At 43.5% G+C, this 19,728-nt stretch overlaps 1 protein-coding gene across 1 annotated transcript in view; it reads right to left on the minus strand.

Annotated features, from left to right (window-relative positions):
- Positions 1-17,027: 17,027 nt before the first annotated feature.
- LOC123095901 (26S proteasome non-ATPase regulatory subunit 8 homolog A) overlaps positions 17,028-19,728 on the minus strand; it is a 3,235-nt gene continuing 534 nt past the window's right edge. The window contains exons 2-6 of the mRNA XM_044517471.1: positions 19,523-19,609; positions 18,483-18,585; positions 17,617-17,880; positions 17,421-17,532; positions 17,028-17,328 (exon numbers count right to left, since the gene is read on the minus strand). Of these exons, the coding sequence (XP_044373406.1) occupies positions 17,188-17,328; positions 17,421-17,532; positions 17,617-17,880; positions 18,483-18,585; positions 19,523-19,609 (707 nt within the window). The 3' untranslated portion in view covers positions 17,028-17,187. The remainder of the gene's footprint in view (positions 17,329-17,420; positions 17,533-17,616; positions 17,881-18,482; positions 18,586-19,522; positions 19,610-19,728) is intronic.

Below are 19,728 nucleotides of genomic sequence, written 5' to 3' on the forward strand. Positions count from 1 at the left end.
ATTCTTGCAGGAATTCTCTGTACTCCAATGCAGATGTAAGTACCTGTTGTATATCACTATATTTTTACATCAGCATGTATTTTGTTAATCGGCGTGAATCCAACATTTATCTGATCTAAATTTAGTTGTAGCAAAATGTATGATTAAAGGCCACAATGTTGATTTTTGTAAGGAAAACTGCCTGGTAGTGTTGCATCCTGAGCTGCATGAGTGTACTATCTCATATCAGTGGGTTTGATTACTTTGGTTCTGCAGTGGGTTTTCAGTGTTTTTTTTACTGTGTTGTCCTGTCGTATCCCTAGCTCTTACATCATACTCCCTCCGTCCGGATTACATGTCGCAGAAATGGATAAAACTGGATGTATCTAGAACTGAAATACGCCTAGACCCATCCATTTATTTCCGGATGGAGGGAATACATGTCAATATTACATGCCTTTCTATTCTTCAGTACCTATTCCATGTCTGTTGTAGCATGTTTTATAATTGAAGCGCCATTCTTCTATATAAGGCATGCAAGGGGAAGACGGCTATGTTAGAATCTGAAGGGTTACAAACCAGGTCTTTGCAAAAGATCCAAACGCCAGGAGATAATAAACCAACTCCATTTTTCATAGATACTGCTCCAGCACAGAGAAACCCAACTCCCACTGATAATAAGCAGATTCCAGTGGCCAAAGAACTAGTCTGCTCCAGTCCAGCAAAAGAATGTCAACTCCATTCTAAGAAGCGTGTGCGTATCCTCGCATCACGAAATTTTATAGCATTCTGATCATATTTTCTACATGTTTCTTACCCATCTCTCTTTTAGAAAATAAGGTTAAATGATAGAAGATTTTCTTCATTGGGATTGCATTCGAGGAAAATAACTTGCGGGAATTCTCTGTGCTCCAATGCTGATGTAAGTACCTGTTGTATATCACTATATTTTTACATCAGCATGTATTTTGTTAATCGGCGTGAATCCAACCTTTGTCTGATCTAAAATTAGTTGTAGCAAAATGTTAAAGGCGCCAATGCTGATTTTTGTAAAGAAAACTGCCTGGTAGTTTTGCATACTGAGCTGCATGAGTGTACTATCTCATATCATGCACATTACTGAATTGTAGTGCTGCTCTGCTTGCCCATTCATTCATTGTGTCAACGTTGCTTTCGTATTACCTTACCTAGCTGATGATAGCTGTGCCATATTGTGTTAATTTGGTGTTGGCTAGTTGCCCAAACGTTCGTTGTGCCAATGTTGCTTTCCTATTATCTAACTTGGCCAATGGTAGCAATGCTAGTGTCTTAATTTGGTGCAGGCTTATGAAGATAAGAAGACAAACTCTAAAAACAGCAAGGCAACCCCATTGTTTCTTTCCAATAAATCTAGGCCAGGTAATATGCCAATAACTCATGATTCATCTGTTTGGTTCCCATCCTAATTTATGTTATGATGTAGTGGTCGAGACACTCTCCACTATCAATAATACAAGCCTGCCAAAATCGCCATCTGAATCTGTTCAATATCCTCTGTCTCGAAGGCAACGGAAAAAATGTATGTTTGTGAACCAATTAATGATTGAAGGAATGATGGAAATGGTGGAGGAATCAGAGGTGCAGAGTCGTGCGACACAACAACTGATCAATGTTTTCAGAGACAGTGTAGCAAAGCAGCAAGAACTTGCCCACATGCTTATGGGCGTCATCCGTGATGAGGTTGCAGATTGTGACGTTGTAGATCGTTAGGTTCTGTTCATTTATTTGCACTGGCATCAATCTTTGATTGCCCAGTGGATGTAATTTCCTGTAATATATGCTGGATGTGCAACGTTTTTCCCTATATGTCGTACCTTTGCTTGATCGGTTTTGGTCCTGTGCATAATTGCTCGTCGTAATGGGCTCAAATTATCTAATTTGGCCTAAAGAAATGTACGAACTTTAGTGGGCCCATTAAGTTAATGGGCCGTTACCAGGCCGAAAGTTAATGGTCGGCCCTCTTAACTCCCGGGTCGTTAACAGGCTGACATCAAAGCGGGCAACAGGTGGGCCCAATTGATTTCACGGGCCGTTAACAGGCCGTTACTAAGTTCGGGCTACATAAGGCCCACTATACTGTGGGCCTTTAGCAGGCCGAAAGAGACAGCGGGCTTGTACTGGACCATGAAGAGCATGGGCCGCTAAGAGGCCGAAAGTCAGGTCGTATTGTAAATGGCCCAACTGTGTTGTGGGCCTTTAGCAGGCCGAAAGAGAAACCGGGCTGGTATTGGACCATGAAGGGCATGGGCCGTTAAAAGGCCAAAACTCAGGTCCGACTACAAATGGCCCAACTCATTTATGGTCCGTTAACAGGCTGAAAGGCACACAGGGCCGGGAATTGGCCCAACACTTAAATGGGTCGCTAAAAGGGCAAAACTCAAGTCCGGCTACAAATGGCCCAACAGTATATGGGCCGTCACCAGGCTGAAAGACACACCGGGCTAGAAATTGGCCCAACACTTAAATGGGTCGCTAAAAGGCCGAAACTCGGGTCCGACTACAAATGGCCCAACTGATTTATGGGCCGTCAACAGGCTGAAAGACACACCGGGCCGGAAATTACCCAATATTTAAATGGGTCGCTAAAAGGCTGAAAGATGTACATCATGAAAATTGGCCCATCCACTGAATGGGCCGTTAACAGGCCAAAATCTCATCGGGCCGATATTGAGCCCAAATATATAGCGGGCTGTTAACGGGCTCGAACTGACGATGGGCTGCAATGGTGTCAAATCATTAACAGGCCGTTGACGGGCCGAATTGGCACATCTCGTATGGGCCGTGGGCTTAAATGGACCTGACACAAGTAGGCCTTATATGGGCCGGCCTGCTATTTTTTACTGGGCCGGCCTTTTTCACCGGAATGGGCCACTGTTGGGCCGTGCCACGTGTCGACCTGTCATAGGCGCCTCCTGTCCAATGAGTGGATGACATCTGTCCCAACGGTGAGGCAACACGTGTTTCCTCTGGCCAATGATGATTTTACACGTGGAAAATCCCCATTGGTCGGGGCTGTTAACGGGTTATCGGATCCAAAACCAGACCCGGTAGCTTAACGGCGTTCCGTTACGGTGGATGCCACGTGTCGGTCACCCTTGATGAAAGCACTTCTGTGACGCGTGATTTATCATCATGGAAGTGGACACTTCCGTGATGATAATTTTGGTAATGTCATGGAACACTTCTACGACAGCACAGGTATGACTAGCTTGATTCTGTCATAAATTTGTCATGGATGTACATGCATGACAGAAAACGTGACCTACTGTGACAAACACGTATCATCACGGAAGTGTATTTTTTTTGTAGTGTCAGGTGGTACTTGGTAACATTAATCCTATCAAGTATCAACTAGAATGAGAGTACGGAAGAGAAGGTTTCACAATGATTGTACTAATTTCTCAACAATTTCATTGGCTTCTTTCTTCAGTTGGAAAGTTTCAACTGGTCTAGTGTTGCTTGCTTTAAATCTTGTAAATACATGAAGGAGGTTATTATTAGGACAGGACCATGTTTGCCTATTTGCTGTTTGCTTTTAAGCCCTGTGTAATGTTGTTGTAGCAAACATAGTTGTGGTGCTCCTTTATATAGCCACTTTGACCCTGTTGTGTTTGTCTGCAGATGAGCAACTTGGCCAAGCAGTGGGCCAACCCCAAGGAGTTGTGGGCCCCATGATAGCGAAGATGATGGCGAAGGTGAATGGGTCCCGATGAACATCCCATGATCGACGTTGCTTCCGGGACCATGGCTGCATCTGGCACATGTTTGGCCGGCAAAGCAGCTCCGCCTCCTTTGGCGCGCACTCTGATGCCTCCCGGCCTGCCCCTCCGGCGGCTGCTTCCTCTTTGGTTCTGGCATAGGTAAGTCCTTACTTCCTCCCCTTTGCTTGGTTCTTTTTAAAAAATAAGTATTGAAACAATAAAGGAGTATCAAAATTTGTTGTTTTATGCTCAAAATGAGCCGTGGGTTGACATCTCGCTGTGGTGCTGGCCATTGGGATGATGATTCAGTACTTGGTTCTGTGATAGCAATATACTTTTCACTTGGAAACATGCTATCCTTCCATTGAAATGTCAAATATTTGTGATTTTTTATTCCCATGTTATTGGATGTCCGGTGATTCCTCAAAACTGTTATTAGGATTAGACGTAATGGATGGTACTGCCTCACGTATTCATTCTAAACATCATTCTGCTAGCATCTGCACTTTCCCTCTTTCAAGGAGACTTAACCTGATGCAAGGGAATTTAAATTATGTCTCATTTGTACAGAAGGTTCCCTGAACACATTAGTTTTAGAGACATATCTTACGATTATGAATTTTGGGAAACATCAAGTTGCATTTTACCACTGATGTTCAGTTACACTCTTAGTATTGTTAGACTATAATTGAAGTGCTATTCCGTTATACTATTCCCAGTTGACAAACTCAAAGTCTTATTGTTTCTACAAATATTTTGAAGGCTGCAACTGGAGACGCTTGGGTTGAAACTACAAATGGCAAGCAGTACTCAGTGAGCCAGATTGGTGCATTTTTTATTTGACCTTGGAGGAGGAAGCTTTGATGTCTCCATTCTATAGTGCTCTAACGGAGTGTTTGAGGTCAGTGTTTTTAAGTTTCCTTGTACTAGTTGTTGTTATATAGTAACCTGAAAGAATCATCACGATGGAGTAAAACTGCATTTCAGGGTATTAAGTTCGACCGGAATGACGCCACAATGCTTTCCAACAGAAGCATTTGTTGGCCGCTGGGGGAAAGGTGAGCGTACCTTGGAGGATGCTAGATCATGCCGAGCACTCAGGCCAGCCAGACTGGGCAAAAGCTTGCTTGCTTTCCGGGAAGGCGCAGCGTTGTGCTTGATGCAGGTTTGCCACTTTCAGATACATGTAGCAATCAGACATTTAATCCATGCTCTTGTTTATAATTTCTCTTTGCATGGCTACATATACACACATGACCTGATGATTGAATAGTGCACTTCCTGTGCTGTGGTCTCATTAAGTGTAGTTTAGGTATTATGCAATGTGTATTTTATTCGTAGATGATCAGGGAGGGATGTTGTCTTTTCTAGATTAAAACCTTTCTGTTGGGTCGCGTTTCCTGTCATATGCTATGCATCTTCCAGATGGATCCTGTAAATTCTGGGAGATCATGCTGCCTACCTACCGTAAACGCCACTACTTTGTACCCTTCTTTGGTCTCCATGGCTTGTGGTTGGCATGTCGTTGGTGTCACATGGTCAGTTGAGCATATGTGCAAACTTGTAAAGTCCTGGAGCTTTTCTTGGTGCCTGCCCCAGGTTTGGATTTCAGTATAGGGGTGGTTCTGAATGGGCCATCTATCACCATGCAAATCTAGCTAGGCATGCACACTATGGTTTCTGCCACCTAAGTTGTTGTTTTCCTGGTTCATTTCACATGGCTGCAACAAGACCAGCAGATGTCTTTTCCTTGTGCATGGCTCAAATATTAATTTAGACAAAGGTTGCATTAGTAATATGGGCTCTGGTAATATCTGAGGCTTGTTATGTTGGCAGAAGTGCTAGCATAGCGAAGCCAGCAAGAGTTACAACGTATAGGAGGTTATTATTAGGACAGGACCATGTTTGCCTATATGCTGCTAGCTTTAAGTTGTGTGTAGAGTTGTTGTAGCAAACATAGTTGTTGTGCTCCTATATTTACTCATTCAGCCACTTGACCCCTGTTGTGTTTTGCTGCAGAGATGACCAACTTGGCGAAGCAGCAGGCCAACCCCAAGGTGGGGTGGGGCCCATGATTGCGAAGGTGATCGGGAATGTGAATGGGTCCCGGTGAACATCCATCGGGCACAACGAAGCAGCTCTGCCTGCTCCGGCGCGCACTGCCCTGCCTCTCCGGTGGAAGCTTCCTCTTTGGTTCTGGCAAAGGTAAACCGCCGGTTCCTCTCCTTTGCTTGATCCAAGTTCAATTGCAGGCTCCTATCCCATTGTTGTGGCTGCTTCGTAAAAAATATGGTTAGTGGCTATTGCCTAAGTGCCTGTGTATTTCAGTTTCAACCATGTATGCATGTAGTCATGTACAGTTCAATTAGTGATTTAAGTTGTTGCCATACAAAGTGATTTTTTTTGTTTCAACTCTAGACACATAGTAAGGTGGTGCTCCTGCTCAAACCCGTATTTTGTTTCCGCCTATTGTTGTTAGTGTAAGGGGGCAGCTGAACCCCATTCGTGTTTTTGTTGAACTGGAGTGCATAACCATGCATGATCGTTCTGGTCACATAAGGCTAGGAGAATGTTGGTCCATTTTCTGTGAAGACGGAAAGGTAGCCCTTGTCAGGAGCATTGTGTATTTTCTGCTTTAGGTTATTGTATACAACTGCTGTAGTTAATGCTACATTGTTCTTCTACTATACTATACTTGTTTTCCAGCCACTATATTATTGCAATATGGACTGTGGTAAATATCTGAAGCTTGTTATGTTGGCAGAAATGCTATCATAGCGAAGCCAGCAAGAGGTACAATGTGTAGATGATCTTAAAAAACTTGTAAATACAAGGAGGTTATTATTAGGACAGGACCATGGTTGCCTATTCGCTGCTTGCTTTACGTTGTGTCTAGGGCTGATGTAGCCTACATTGTTGTTGTGCTCTTATATATACTCGTTCCAGTCTCCTGACCCTATTATTCTGAAGTTGGCGGACCACCTGAGTTACTCTATTTGTTGGCGGACTGCAGGTTCTACGCCATCTCAGCACAACAAGGATAGGACCCTGGTGTTACAGTTCTCGGTCAAGCATGAGCAGGACCTTGACATCTGGCACAAATTTGCCCGGCGAAGCAGCTCTGCCTGCTCCGACGATGACTTCGACGCCTCTCGTCACGCTGCTTCCTCTTCGGTTCGGGCATAGGTAAGCCGCTGGTTGCTTCCCTTCGGGGTGCAGTAGAAATCCTACAGCCAGGTATTAGGGCAGTACATCTTTTAACCTTGATCTTGTCCTCAGCTTGTACCAAATAGTGCTACTTTCAAATGCATGTGAGAGGGAGTGCTTTACCTACATTGCTTTAATCTGTACGAGATACACATTAGATTGGGTTGTTTTCTCGCTCTTAAGATGGCATTTTCTCTAATTCCCTTCCCTTTATTGTAAGGACTCGCAGTTGCAGAAGTACTAAACTACTAAATACATGTATTTTCTTCTCGTGTTAATCTTTCTCTGGAATTCACCAGCTTAGATCTGAAGCTCGTGTCACTCACTCTACATGTGTGGTCAATTTGGAATTTTAGGCCATGTGTCAACCTGAGATAGTTAGATGCCCATGCTTGGTGAAGGAAATATGCCCTAGAGGCAATAATAAAGTTATTATTTATTTCCTTATATCATGATAAATGTTTATTATTCATGCTAGAATTGTATTAACGGAAACATGATACATGTGTGAATACATAGACAAACAGAGTGTCACTAGTATGCCTCTACTTGACTAGCTCGTTGATCAAAGATGGTTATGTTTCCTAGCCATAGACAAAGATTTGTCATTTGATTAACGGGATCACATCATTAGGAGAATGTTGTGATTGACATGACCCATTCCGTTAGCTTAGCACTTGATCGTTTAGTATGTTGCTATTGCTTTCTTCATGACTTATACATGTTCCTATGACTATGAGATTATGCAACTCCCGTTTACCGGGGGAACACTTTGTGTGCTACCAAACGTCACAACGTAACTGGGTGATTATAAAGGTGCTCTACAGGTGTCTCCGAAGGTACTTGTTGGGTTGGCGTATTTCGAGATTAGGATTTGTCACTCCGATTGTCGGAGAGGTATCTCTGGGCCCACTCGATAATGCACATCACTTAAGCCTTGCAAGCATTGCGACTAATGAATTAGTTGCGGGATGATGTATTACGGAACGAGTAAAGAGACTTGTCGGTAACGAGATTGAACTAGGTATTGAGATACCGACGATCGAATCTCGGGCAAGTAACATACCGATGACAAAAGGAACAACCTATGTTGTTATGCGGTCTGACCGATAAATATCTTCGTAGAATATGTGGGAGCCTATATGAGCATCCAGGTTCCGCTATTGGTTATTGACCGGAGACGTGTCTCGGTCATGTCTACATAGTTCTCGAACCCGTAGGGTCCGCATGCTTAAAGTTTCGATGACAGTTATATTATGAGTTTATGAGTTTTGATGTACCGAAGGTAGTTCGGAGTCCCGGATGTGATCATGGACATGACGAGGAGTCTCAAAATGGTCGAGACATGAAGATTGATATATTGGAAGCCTATATTTGGATATCGGAAGTGTTCCGGGTGAAATCGGGATTTTACCGGAGTACCGGAGGGGTTACCGGAACCCCCCGGGGGTTTAATGGGCCATAGTGGGCCTTAGTGGAGAAGAGGAGAGGCGGCCAGGGCAGGGCCGCGCGCCCCTCTCCCTCTAGCCCGAATAGGACAAGGAGAGGGGGGCGCCCCCCCCCCCCGTTTCCTTCCTCTCTCGCTCCTCTTTCCCCCTTCTCCTAATCCAACAAGGAAAGGGAGGGAGTCCTACTCCCGGTGGGAGTAGGACTCCTCCTGGCCGGCCGCACCTCCCCCCTTGCTCCTTTATATACGTGGGCAGGGGGCACCCCAAAAACACAACAATTGATTTGATCTTTTAGCCGTGTGCGGTGCCCCCCTCCACAATAGTCCACCTCGATAATACTGTAGCGGTGCTTAGGCGAAACCCTGCGTCGGTAGAACATCATCATCGTCACCACGCCGTCGTGCTGACGAAACTCTCCCTCAACACTCGGCTGGATCGGAGTTCGAGGGACGTCATCGGGCTGAACGTGTGCTGAACTCGGAGGTGTCGTGCGTTCGGTACTTGATCGGTCGGATTGTGAAGACGTACGACTACATCAACCGCGTTGTGCTAACGCTTCCGCTTTCGGTCTACGAGGGTACGTGGACAAACACTCTCCCCTCTCGTTGCTATGCATCACCATGATCTTGCGTGTGCGTAGGAAATTTTTGAAATTACTACGTTCCCCAACAGTGGCATCCGAGCCTGGTTTTATGCGTAGATGTCATATGCACGAGTAGAACACAAGCGAGTTGTGGGTGATATAAGTCATACTGCTTACCAGCATGTCATACTTTGGTTCGGCGGTATTGTTGGATGAAGCGGCCCGGACCGACATTACGCGTACGCTTACGCGAGACTGGTTCTACCGACGTGCTTTGCACACAGGTGGCTGGCGGGTGTCAGTTTCTCCAACTTTAGTTGAACCGAGTGTGGCTACGCCCGGTCCTTGCGAAGGTTAAAACGGCACCAACTTGACAAACTATCGTTGTGGTTTTGATGCGTAGGTAAGAACGGTTCTTGCTAAGCCCGTAGCAGCCACGTAAAATTTGCAACAACAAAGTAGAGGACGTCTAACTTGTTTTTGCAGGGCATGTTGTGATGTGATATGGTCAAGACATGATGCTAAATTTTATTGTATGAGATGATCATGTTTTGTAACCGAGTTATCGGCAACTGGCAGGAGCCATATGGTTGTCGCTTTATTGTATGCAATGCAATCGCCCTGTAATGCTTTACTTTATCACTAAGCGGTAGCGATAGTCATAGAAGCATAAGATTGGCGAGACGACAACGATGCTACGATGGAGATCAAGATGTCGCGCCGGTGACGATGGTGATCATGACGGTGCTTCGGAGATGGAGATCACAAGCACAAGATGATGATGGCCATATCATATCACTTATATTGATTGCATGTGATGTTTATCTTTTATGCATCTTATCTTGCTTTGATTGACGGTAGCATTATAAGATGATCTATCACTAAATTATCAAGGTATAAGTGTTCTCCCTCAGTATGCACCGTTCCGAAAGTTCTTCGTGCTAAGACACCACGTGATGATCGGGTGTGATAGGCTCTACGTTCAAATACAACGGGTGCAAAACAGTTGCACACGCGGAATACTCAGGTTAAACTTGACGAGCCTAGCATATGCAGATATGGCCTCGGAACATTGAGACCGAAAGGTCGTGCGTGAATCATATAGTAGATATGATCAACATAGTGACGTTTACCATTGAAACTACTCCATCTCACGTGATGATCGGACATGGTTTAGTTGATATGGATCACGTGATCACTTAGATGATTAGAGGGATGTCTATCTAAGTGGGAGTTCTTAAGTAATATGATTAATTGAACTTTAATTTATCATGAACTTAGTCCTGGTAGTATTAGCATATCTATGTTGTAGATCAATAGCTCGCGATGTTGCTCCCCTTTTAATTTTATATGTTCCTAGAGAAAATTAAGTTGAAAGATGTTTGTAGCAATGATGCGGATTGGATCCGTGATCTGAGGATTATCCTCATTGCTGCACAGAAGAATTATGTCCTTGATGCACCGCTAGGTGACAGACCGATTGCAGGAGCAAATGCAGACATTATGAACGTTTGGCAAGCTCAATATGATGACTACTTGGTAGTTTAGTGCACCATGCTTTACGGCTTAGAATCGGGACTTCATAGACATTTTGAACGTCATGGACAATATGAGATGTTCCAGGAGTTGAAGTTAATATTTCAAGCAAATACCCGAGTTGAGAGATATGAATTCTCCAACAAGTTCTATAGCTAAAAGATGGAGGAGAATAGCTCAAGCAGTGAGCATGTGCTCAGATTGTCTGGGTACTACAATCGCTTGAATCAAGTGGGAGTTAATCTTCCAGATAAGATAGTGATCGACAGAATACTCTAGTCACCAAAACCAAGTTAGTAGAACTTCGTGATGAATTATAATATGCAAGGGATAACGGAAACGATTCCCAAGCTCTTCGTGATGCTGAAATCGACGAAGGTAGAAATCAAGAAAAACTTCAAGTGTTGATGGTTGACAAGACCACTAGTTTCAAGTAAAGGGACAAAGGGAAGAAAAGGTAACTTCAAGAAGAACGGCAAGCAAGTTGTTGCTCAAGTGAAGAAACCCAAGTCTGGACCTAAGCCTGAGACTGAGTGCTTCTACTGCAAAGGGACTGGTCACTGGAAGCGGAATTGCCCCAAGTATTTGGTGGATAAGATGGATGGCAAAGTGAACAAAGCTATATTTGATATACATGTTATTGATGTGTACTTTACTAGTGTTTATAGCAACCCCTCGGTATTTTATACTGGTTCAGTTGCTAAGAGTAGTAACTCGAAACGGGAGTTGCAGAATGAACAGAGACTAGTTAAGGGTGAAGTGACGATGTGTATTGGAAGTGGTTCCAATATTGATATGATCATCATCGCACACTCCCTATACTTTCGGGATTAGTGTTGAACCTAAAATAAAATGTTATTTAGTGTTTGCGTTGAGCATGAATATGATTGGATCATGTTTATTGCAATACGGTTATTCATGTAAGCTAGAGAATAATTGTTGTTCTGTTTGCATGAATAAAACCTTCTATGGTCATACACCCAATGAAAATGGTTTGTTGGATCTCGATCGTGGTGATACACATTTTCATAATATTGAAGTCAAAAGATGCAAAGTTAATAATGATAGTGCAACTTATTTGTGGCACTGCCGTTTAGGTCATATTGGTGTAAAGCGCATGAAGAAACTCCATGCTGATGGGCTTTTGGAATCACTTGATGCTTGCGAACCATGCCTCTTGGGCAAGATGACTAAAACACCGTTCTCCGGAACAATGGAGCGAGCAACAGATTTGTTGGAAAGCATACATACTAATGTATGTGGTCCGATGAATGTTGAGGCTCACGGCGGGTATCGTTATTTTCTGACCTTCACAGATGATTTGAGCAGATATAGGAATATCTTCTTGTGAAACATAAATCTGAAACAGTTGAAAAGTTCAAAGAATTTCAGAGTGAAGTGGAGAATCATTGTAACAAGAAAATAAAGTTTTTCTGTGATTTGATCGTGGAGACGAATATTTGAGTTACAAGTTTGGCCTTCAATTAAAACAATATGGAATAGTTTCACAAACTCATGCCACCTGGAACACCACAGCATAATGGTGTGTCCGAACGTCATAACCATACTTTATTGGATATAGTGCAATCTATGATGTCTCTTACCGATTTACCACTATCGTTTTGGGGTTATGCATTAGAGACAGCTGCATTCACGTTAAATAGGGCACCGTCTAATCCGTTGAGACGACACCGTATGAACTATGGTTTTGCAAGAAACCTAACCTGTCGTTTCTTAAAGTTTGGGGTTGCGATGCTTATGTGAAAAAGTTTCATCCTGATAAGCTCAAACCCAAATCGGAGAAATGTGTCTTCATAGGATACCCAAAGGAGACAGTTGGGTACACCTTCTATCACAGATCCGAAGGCAAGACATACATTGCTAAGAATGGATCCTTTCTATTGAAGGAGTTTCCCTCGAAAGAAGTGAGTGGGAGGAAAGTAGAACTTGATGAGATAACTGTACCTGCTCCCTTATTGGAAAGTAGTTCATCACAGAAATCTGTTCCTGTGACTCCTACACCAATTAGTGAGGAAGCTAATGATGATGATCATGTAACTTCAAATCAAGTTACTACCGAACCTCGTAGGTCAACCAGAGTGAGATCCACACCAGAGTGGTACGGTAATCCTGTTCTGGAGGTCATGTTACTAGACCATGACGAACCTACGAACTATGAGGAAGCGATGATGAGCCCAGATTCTGCGAAATGGTTTGAGGCCATGAAATCTGAGATGGGATCCATGTATGAGAACAAAGTATGGACTTTGATTGACTTGCCCAAATGATCGGCGATCCATTGAGATTAAATGGATCTTCAAGAGGAAGACGAACGCTGATAGTAGTGTTACTATCTACAAAGCTAGAATTGTCGCAAAAGGTTTTCGACAAGTTCAAGGTGTTGACTACGATGAGAGTTTCTCACTCGTATCTATGCTTAAGTCTGTCCGAATCATGTTAGCAATTGTCGCATTTTATGAAATCTGGCAAATGGATAAACAAAACTGCATTCCTTAATGGATTTATTAAAGAAGAGTTGTATATGATGCAACCAGAAGGTTTTGTCGATCCAAAGGGAGCTAACAAAGTGTGCAAGCTCCAGCGATCCATTTATGGACTGGTGCAAGCCTCTCGGAGTTGGAATAAACGCTTTGATAGTGTGATCAAAGCATTTGGTTTTGTATAGACTTTTGGAGAAGCCTGTATTTACAAGAAAGTGAGTGGGAGCTCTGTAGCATTTCTGATATTATATGTGGATGACATATTGTTGATTGGAAATGATATAGAATTTCCGGATAGCATAAAGGGATACTTGAATAAGAGTTTTTCAAAGAAAGACCTCGGTGAAGCTGCTTACATATTGAGCATCAAGATCTATAGAGATAGATCAAGACGCTTGATAAGTTTTTTCAATGAGTACATACCTTGACAAGATTTTGAAGTGATTCAAAATGGAACAGTCAAAGAAAGAGTTCTTGCCTGTGTTACAAGGTGTGAAATTGAGTAAGACTCAAAGCCCGACCACAGCAGAAGATAGAAAGGGAAAGAAAGTCATTCCCTATGCCTTGGCCATAGGTTCTATAAAGTATGCCATGATGTGTACCAGATCTATTGTATGCCCTACACTGATTTTGGCAAGGGAGTACAATAGTGATCTAGGAGTAGATCACTGGACAGCGGTCAAAATTATCCTTAGTGGAATAAGGATATGTTTCTCGATTATGGAGGTGACAAAAAGGTTCGTCGTAAAGGGTTACGTCGATGCAAATTTTGACACTGATCCGGATGACTCTAAGTCTCAATCTGGATACATATTGAAAGTGGGAGCAATTAGCTAGAGTAGCTCCGTGCAGAGCATTGTTGACATAGAAATTTGCAAAATACATACGGATCTGAATGTGGCAGACCCGTTGACTAAACTTCTCTCACAAGCAAAACATGATCACACCTTAGTACTCTTTGGGTGTTAATCACATAGCGATGTGAACTAGATTATTGACTCTAGTAAACCCTTTGGGTGTTGGTCACATGACGATGTGAACTATGGGTGTTAATCACATGGTGATGTGAACTATTGGTATTAAATCACATGGTGATGTGAACTAGATTATTGACTCTAGTGCAAGTGGGAGACTGAAGGAAATATGCCCTAGAGGCAATAATAAAGTTATTATTTATTTCCTTATATCATGATAAATGTTTATTATTCATGCTAGAATTGTATTAACCGGAAACATGATACATGTGTGAATACATAGACAAACAGAGTGTCACTAGTATGCCTCTACTTGACTAGCTCGTTGATCAAAGATGGTTATGTTTCCTAGCCATAGACAAAGAGTTGTCATTTGATTAACGGGATCACATCATTAGGAGAATGCTGTGATTGACATGACTCATTCCGTTAGCTTAGCACTTGATCGTTTAGTATGTTGCTATTGCTTTCTTCATGACTTATACATGTTCCTATGACTATGAGATTATGCAACTCCCGTTTACCGGAGGAGCACTTTGTGTGCTACCAAACGTCACAACATAACGGGTGATTATAAAGGTGCTCTACAGGTGTCTCCGAAGGTACTTGTTGGGTTGGCATATTTCGAGATTAGGATTTGTCACTCCGATTGTCGGAGAGGTATCTCTGGGCCCACTCGGTAATGCACATCACTTAAGCCTTGCAAGCATTGCGACTAATGAATTAGTTGCGGGATGATGTATTACGGAACGAGTAAAGAGACTTGCCGGTAACGAGATTGAACTAGGTATTGAGATACCGACGATCGAATCTCGGGCAAGTAACATACCGATGACAAAAGGAACAACGTATGTTGTTATGCGGTCTGACCGATAAAGATCTTCGTAGAATATGTGGGAGCCAATATGAGCATCCAGGTTCCGCTATTGGTTATTGACCGGAGACGTGTCTCGGTCATGTCTACATAGTTCTCGAACCCGTAGGGTCCGCACGCTTAAAGTTTCGATGACAGTTATATTACGAGTTTATGAGTTTTGATGTACCGAAGGTAGTTCAGAGTCCCGGATGTGATCATGGACATGACGAGGAGTCTCGAAATGGTCGAGACATGAAGATTGTTATATTGGAAGCCTATATTTGGATATCGGAAGTGTTCCGGGTGAAATCGGGATTTTACCGGAGTACCGGAGGGGTTACCGGAACCCCCGGGGTTTAATGGGCCATAGTGGGTCTTAGTGGAGAAGAGGAGAGGCGGCCAGGGCAGGGCCACGCGCCCCTCCCCCTAGTCCAAATAGGACAAGGAAAGGGGTCGGCGCCCCCCCCCTTTCCTTCCTCTCTCCCTCCTCTTTCCCCCTTCTCCTAATCCAACAAGGAAAGGGAGGGAGTCGGGAGTAGGACTCCTCCTGGCGCGCCCCTCCTGGCCGGCCGCACCTCGCCCCTTGCTCCTTTATATACGTGGGCAGGGGGGCACCCCAAAGACACAACAATTGATTTGATCTTTTAGCCGTGTGCGGTGCCCCCCTCCACCATAGTCCACCTCGATAATACTGTAGCGGTGTTTAGGCGAAGCCCTGCGTCGGTAGAACATCATCATCGTCACCACGCCGTCGTGCTGACGAAACTCTCCCTCAACACTTGGCTGGATCGGACTTCGAGGGACGTCATCGGGCTGAACATGTGCTGAACTCGGAGGTGCCGTGCATTCGGTACTTGATCGGTCGGATCGTGAAGACGTACGACTACATCAAACGCGTTGTGCTAATGCTTCCGCTTTCGGTCTACGAGGGTACGTGGACAAACACTCTCCCCTCTCGTTGCTATGCATCACCATGATCTTGCGTGTGCGTAGGAAATTTTTGAAATTACTACGTTCCCCAACACTTGGTTCATCCTGTTGTTTGAGGATGCTATCTATGTTTCCTTTATCTGTTTTGTGGAAATGGAATTATGTATAAAAGTGATATTTGTGGCCGCTAGAGCAACTCCCGAGAATTGCTCTAGGGTATGCACTCTGTAGTGATTTTTCCCCCTGTTGCATATATAATTTTGACAGTGTGCACAATTGAAAGGAAGAGCTGAATAGGAGTTATGTAGGTTGCTGTTCCAAGTTTTTAACATTGTTTGATGCTGTCCTGGCAGAAAAGTGGAGCAGCTATCTGAAGAGGTCGAGTCATTGAAGGAAACCCTCGACAAGCACTCATTGTTGAGTTTAAAGTTTGCTATCTCTGGTCCTTCCTTGTGTAGTAGCCACAACTCTGCCCGGTTACTGATCTCTCTTCTTTGTATTACTATTATATATACTGTGTGTATAGCGATTATGGAAAGATGTTGACAACTCTCAGATCAGATGTATTCTTCTGTATGCACAGTACAGTGGCCTGTTTTGTTACCATGACATTTCTGTTGTAAAAAATGCAGTCGTGGGCGTGCACATCTTGTATGCAAAAAGTATGCTAATGCTGCTGTTTATGACCTCTCTTTCATCCTGTTTTAGTTTGCGCTTTTGCAGTTTTCTATCGGATAAACGGTGTTTCTTATTGTGCTTTCAGAATTATGTAACCTGTCTTCTTGAATACCATGTACTACTCCATTAGATTCTTATATCTTTTTTTTTTGGTATGATATGAAAACAAGCTAAATGATTGTGCTGGAAGAACACATGCAAACTGGGCAAATGATTATTGTACCGTAGCTGGCAGTTTTTCTTATTTTTTGTACATGCGCTCTATGATCGTTTTGTACATTTGTGTTTCTGGTTTTACATTTGGCATAATAATTCCCTGTCAATATATTGCATTCATGTCCTGTTTGCTGCAAACATGTAGGACATTCTTTCCTTCATATATGTTGTTCCTTCCAAGATATTTTTTATATGACTTCTGCCACTAAACTGGCTGATCATCTGCCGGTAGGCGACCATTGTGAATGAAAAAGGCTCTGCGCGAGCAGCATCAACTGCCAAAGATGTTGTGGCCGTCGACCTTGCCTGTAGGCGACGACAGCGGGGGGAGGAGAAAAAAGCACATGCCCCTCTGTTGGACTTGCTCTTACACAATCAATTGACTAACATAACAAACGTTGTTTCTTTTGCCATTTTAAGCCGACATTTCACACTTGTGTATCTTTTGAAACAGTGGGTGAAACAAACGATTTAACAAAATCAATAATCCACCTCTTCATGGGAAATTCAGTCCAAAGATGAAAAAAGAGGCAAACAAATCACACAATCCTCTCCAGCTCCCTCGCGTAGCCGAGGGTCTGGTTGATGACCGGCGCCGCCGGGATCTCCTTGCAGGGCTGCGACTCCTTCACCTTCTGGAACAAGACCCGGCCATCCTTGACATCCCACTCAGGGTGTTCCTGTTGACAACACGACGATACTTTACATCCCACACGGGGAGTCATAATAACTCACGCAATTCACACCGGGAGCACAAGGCATGTTACTTTACCTCTGCTATGTACTGTTCCAGTTCCTTGTCGGAGCTGAACTTAAACATCTGCTTCGCGTCGTTTATTGACAGGTAATCATATCCCTTCTCGCTGCACCCAGCTATCTCGTCTCTGCGGGCGCAACAGATATCATCACAGTGATGCACAGCAGCACAAGGAGCTAACTGGAAGGGGTGGAGACAGAGACCGACTTACCTAACCGTTTTGACGAGAAGGTCCATGAAGTATATGTAGGTTTCATGCGGCGCGGTTTGTCGAGCGCTCAGCACGCGGTTGTATGCGCCCTCCATAAAGGACTGCTCGAGCTCAACCCCGTGCTTGATGTAAGCATTATCCAGCGCTTTGGCGGGAAGAAGCTCCAGCTCAGTGTGGAACTCCGCAATTCTATTCTGGACTAACAGCCTCAGAAGGTTAGCCCCCATGATTGGGTACTCCTCCGATGATGGAGGAATTATGCCACTGCAAGCATCAGCATGAATTAGTACGATATATTACAAGCAGCAAATCCAACATGTTCCTAGCTAAAATAACCTTCAACAAGTCCAGACATTTTTTAACATGTTCTGGACTTGATAAACCAGGCATATAAAACTGAATAAGATGCGAAAACAATTCTGCTAAGATATTAGAAACACAAAACATTTGCCAGTCTGGCAAGGGCATCATGGCTCACCCGCAGGCCAGAAACCTGAGAGTTCGATACGAAACCCAATCTACATGTCTAACTTAACTGCGACTTGCAAACATAAATTCCCAACTCAGCCCCTGTTCCATATTCGACTACCCAACTGAACCAGCAAACTTGGCACAACATAACTCATGCAAGATTAACCCAAAAACTCATGCAAGACTAACACAAAAACCTATTTTGGTTTAACTCATTTGGCAACTTATTATGCCCAAAGAAAACCAATAATTTATACTTATTTGTTTTGACTTTACCAACTGAAAACCCAATGGATGATGAAGGACAACAGGGAACAATACACGTATTAAATGACAGCCTACACAATGCATAGACAGGGAAAACAACTGCAAAGTGGTAAAAAAAAGGAACTAACCATGTGTCCATGTAATACGGCTTGAGCTGGCAGAAGTCCCTTTCAAATGCATCTTGGTCTTCCATTTTCACACTCAAAATAACTGCCTGCTCATAAATTTCCCCTGAAATGTTTCAGGTAGATTTAGTGGCTGCTCTATTAAGGATAACCACAAGACCAGAGCATATATTTCTAAATAGCTGGGCCATAACACTACAGACACACATTTTCCTTTTAGAAAAAAAACAGGGCATAGGTTACGACAATCAGACAGAAGGGTTGGGTTCATTCATGGCGACAGCATATGAACGATCAATTCATGAACTGCAACATAATGATATCTGAATGACCGAATCTTATATCATCTAATACAAATATCCAATGCAGCATCAGAGGTCAAGTCGAAAAAGAGACCCGTTATTCCAGAGTTGACACTCTGACACGGACAAGCATCACTAGCGTCAGTTTTAACTCCTAAGATAGAACAAACATTCAAATCAAATCATCTATAAAAATTCATATATGGCTGCAACCATTCGACTGAAACTCCTAAAGTAAAATTGCATGACCAAAACAAATCAGTGTTAGGCATGCAAAGATCCCCCACCACATCCTCGAGCTAGCTGCATCGAGCAACTAAACATACCAACTGTTACAGAAAGACCACACATGAATTGCCGGCTAACTAAACAAAGTTTCAGTTCAACAGCACTGAACGAGTCATATCGCAACAATAATCAAACATGACTACAATCTCAGACAGCGTTACAAAAACCAGATAACCACATCACACATCAACCAAACACAGACCAACCTTCACACAGAGTCAAAATCCCCTCACCGACACAATCTTCATATATATTTATATATATACCTACAGACAGAATCAAAATCCCCTCACCAACACAATCATCACATATACGGATATATACCTACACTACACACACCATAATAACATGGTAACCTAGCAAGAAAAAATCGCACCCAGCGCACACATACGGAAAGCATCATTGCAACCACCTGACGACAATTGATAGAGAGAAAAAAAAAGGTTATCTTACTCGCAAGCTTGAGCTCCTCCACGGCGTTGGGCGTCTGCTGGAACAGCGGGGGTAGGCTGGGGAACTTGGTGAGGAGGACCTGCAAGAGGAGGAAGCTTCACCTGTCAATTCACCAGAAGATCGACCCCTCCCTCCCCAGCGGCGAAACCACCGGCGCCGCCGATCCAACCAGAACTAAAACCTAGAAAAGATGCGAGCTTTCCGAA

Source organism: Triticum aestivum, chromosome 4D, assembly GCF_018294505.1.
Source record: "Triticum aestivum cultivar Chinese Spring chromosome 4D, IWGSC CS RefSeq v2.1, whole genome shotgun sequence".
NCBI classification, from domain to species: domain Eukaryota; kingdom Viridiplantae; phylum Streptophyta; class Magnoliopsida; order Poales; family Poaceae; genus Triticum; species Triticum aestivum.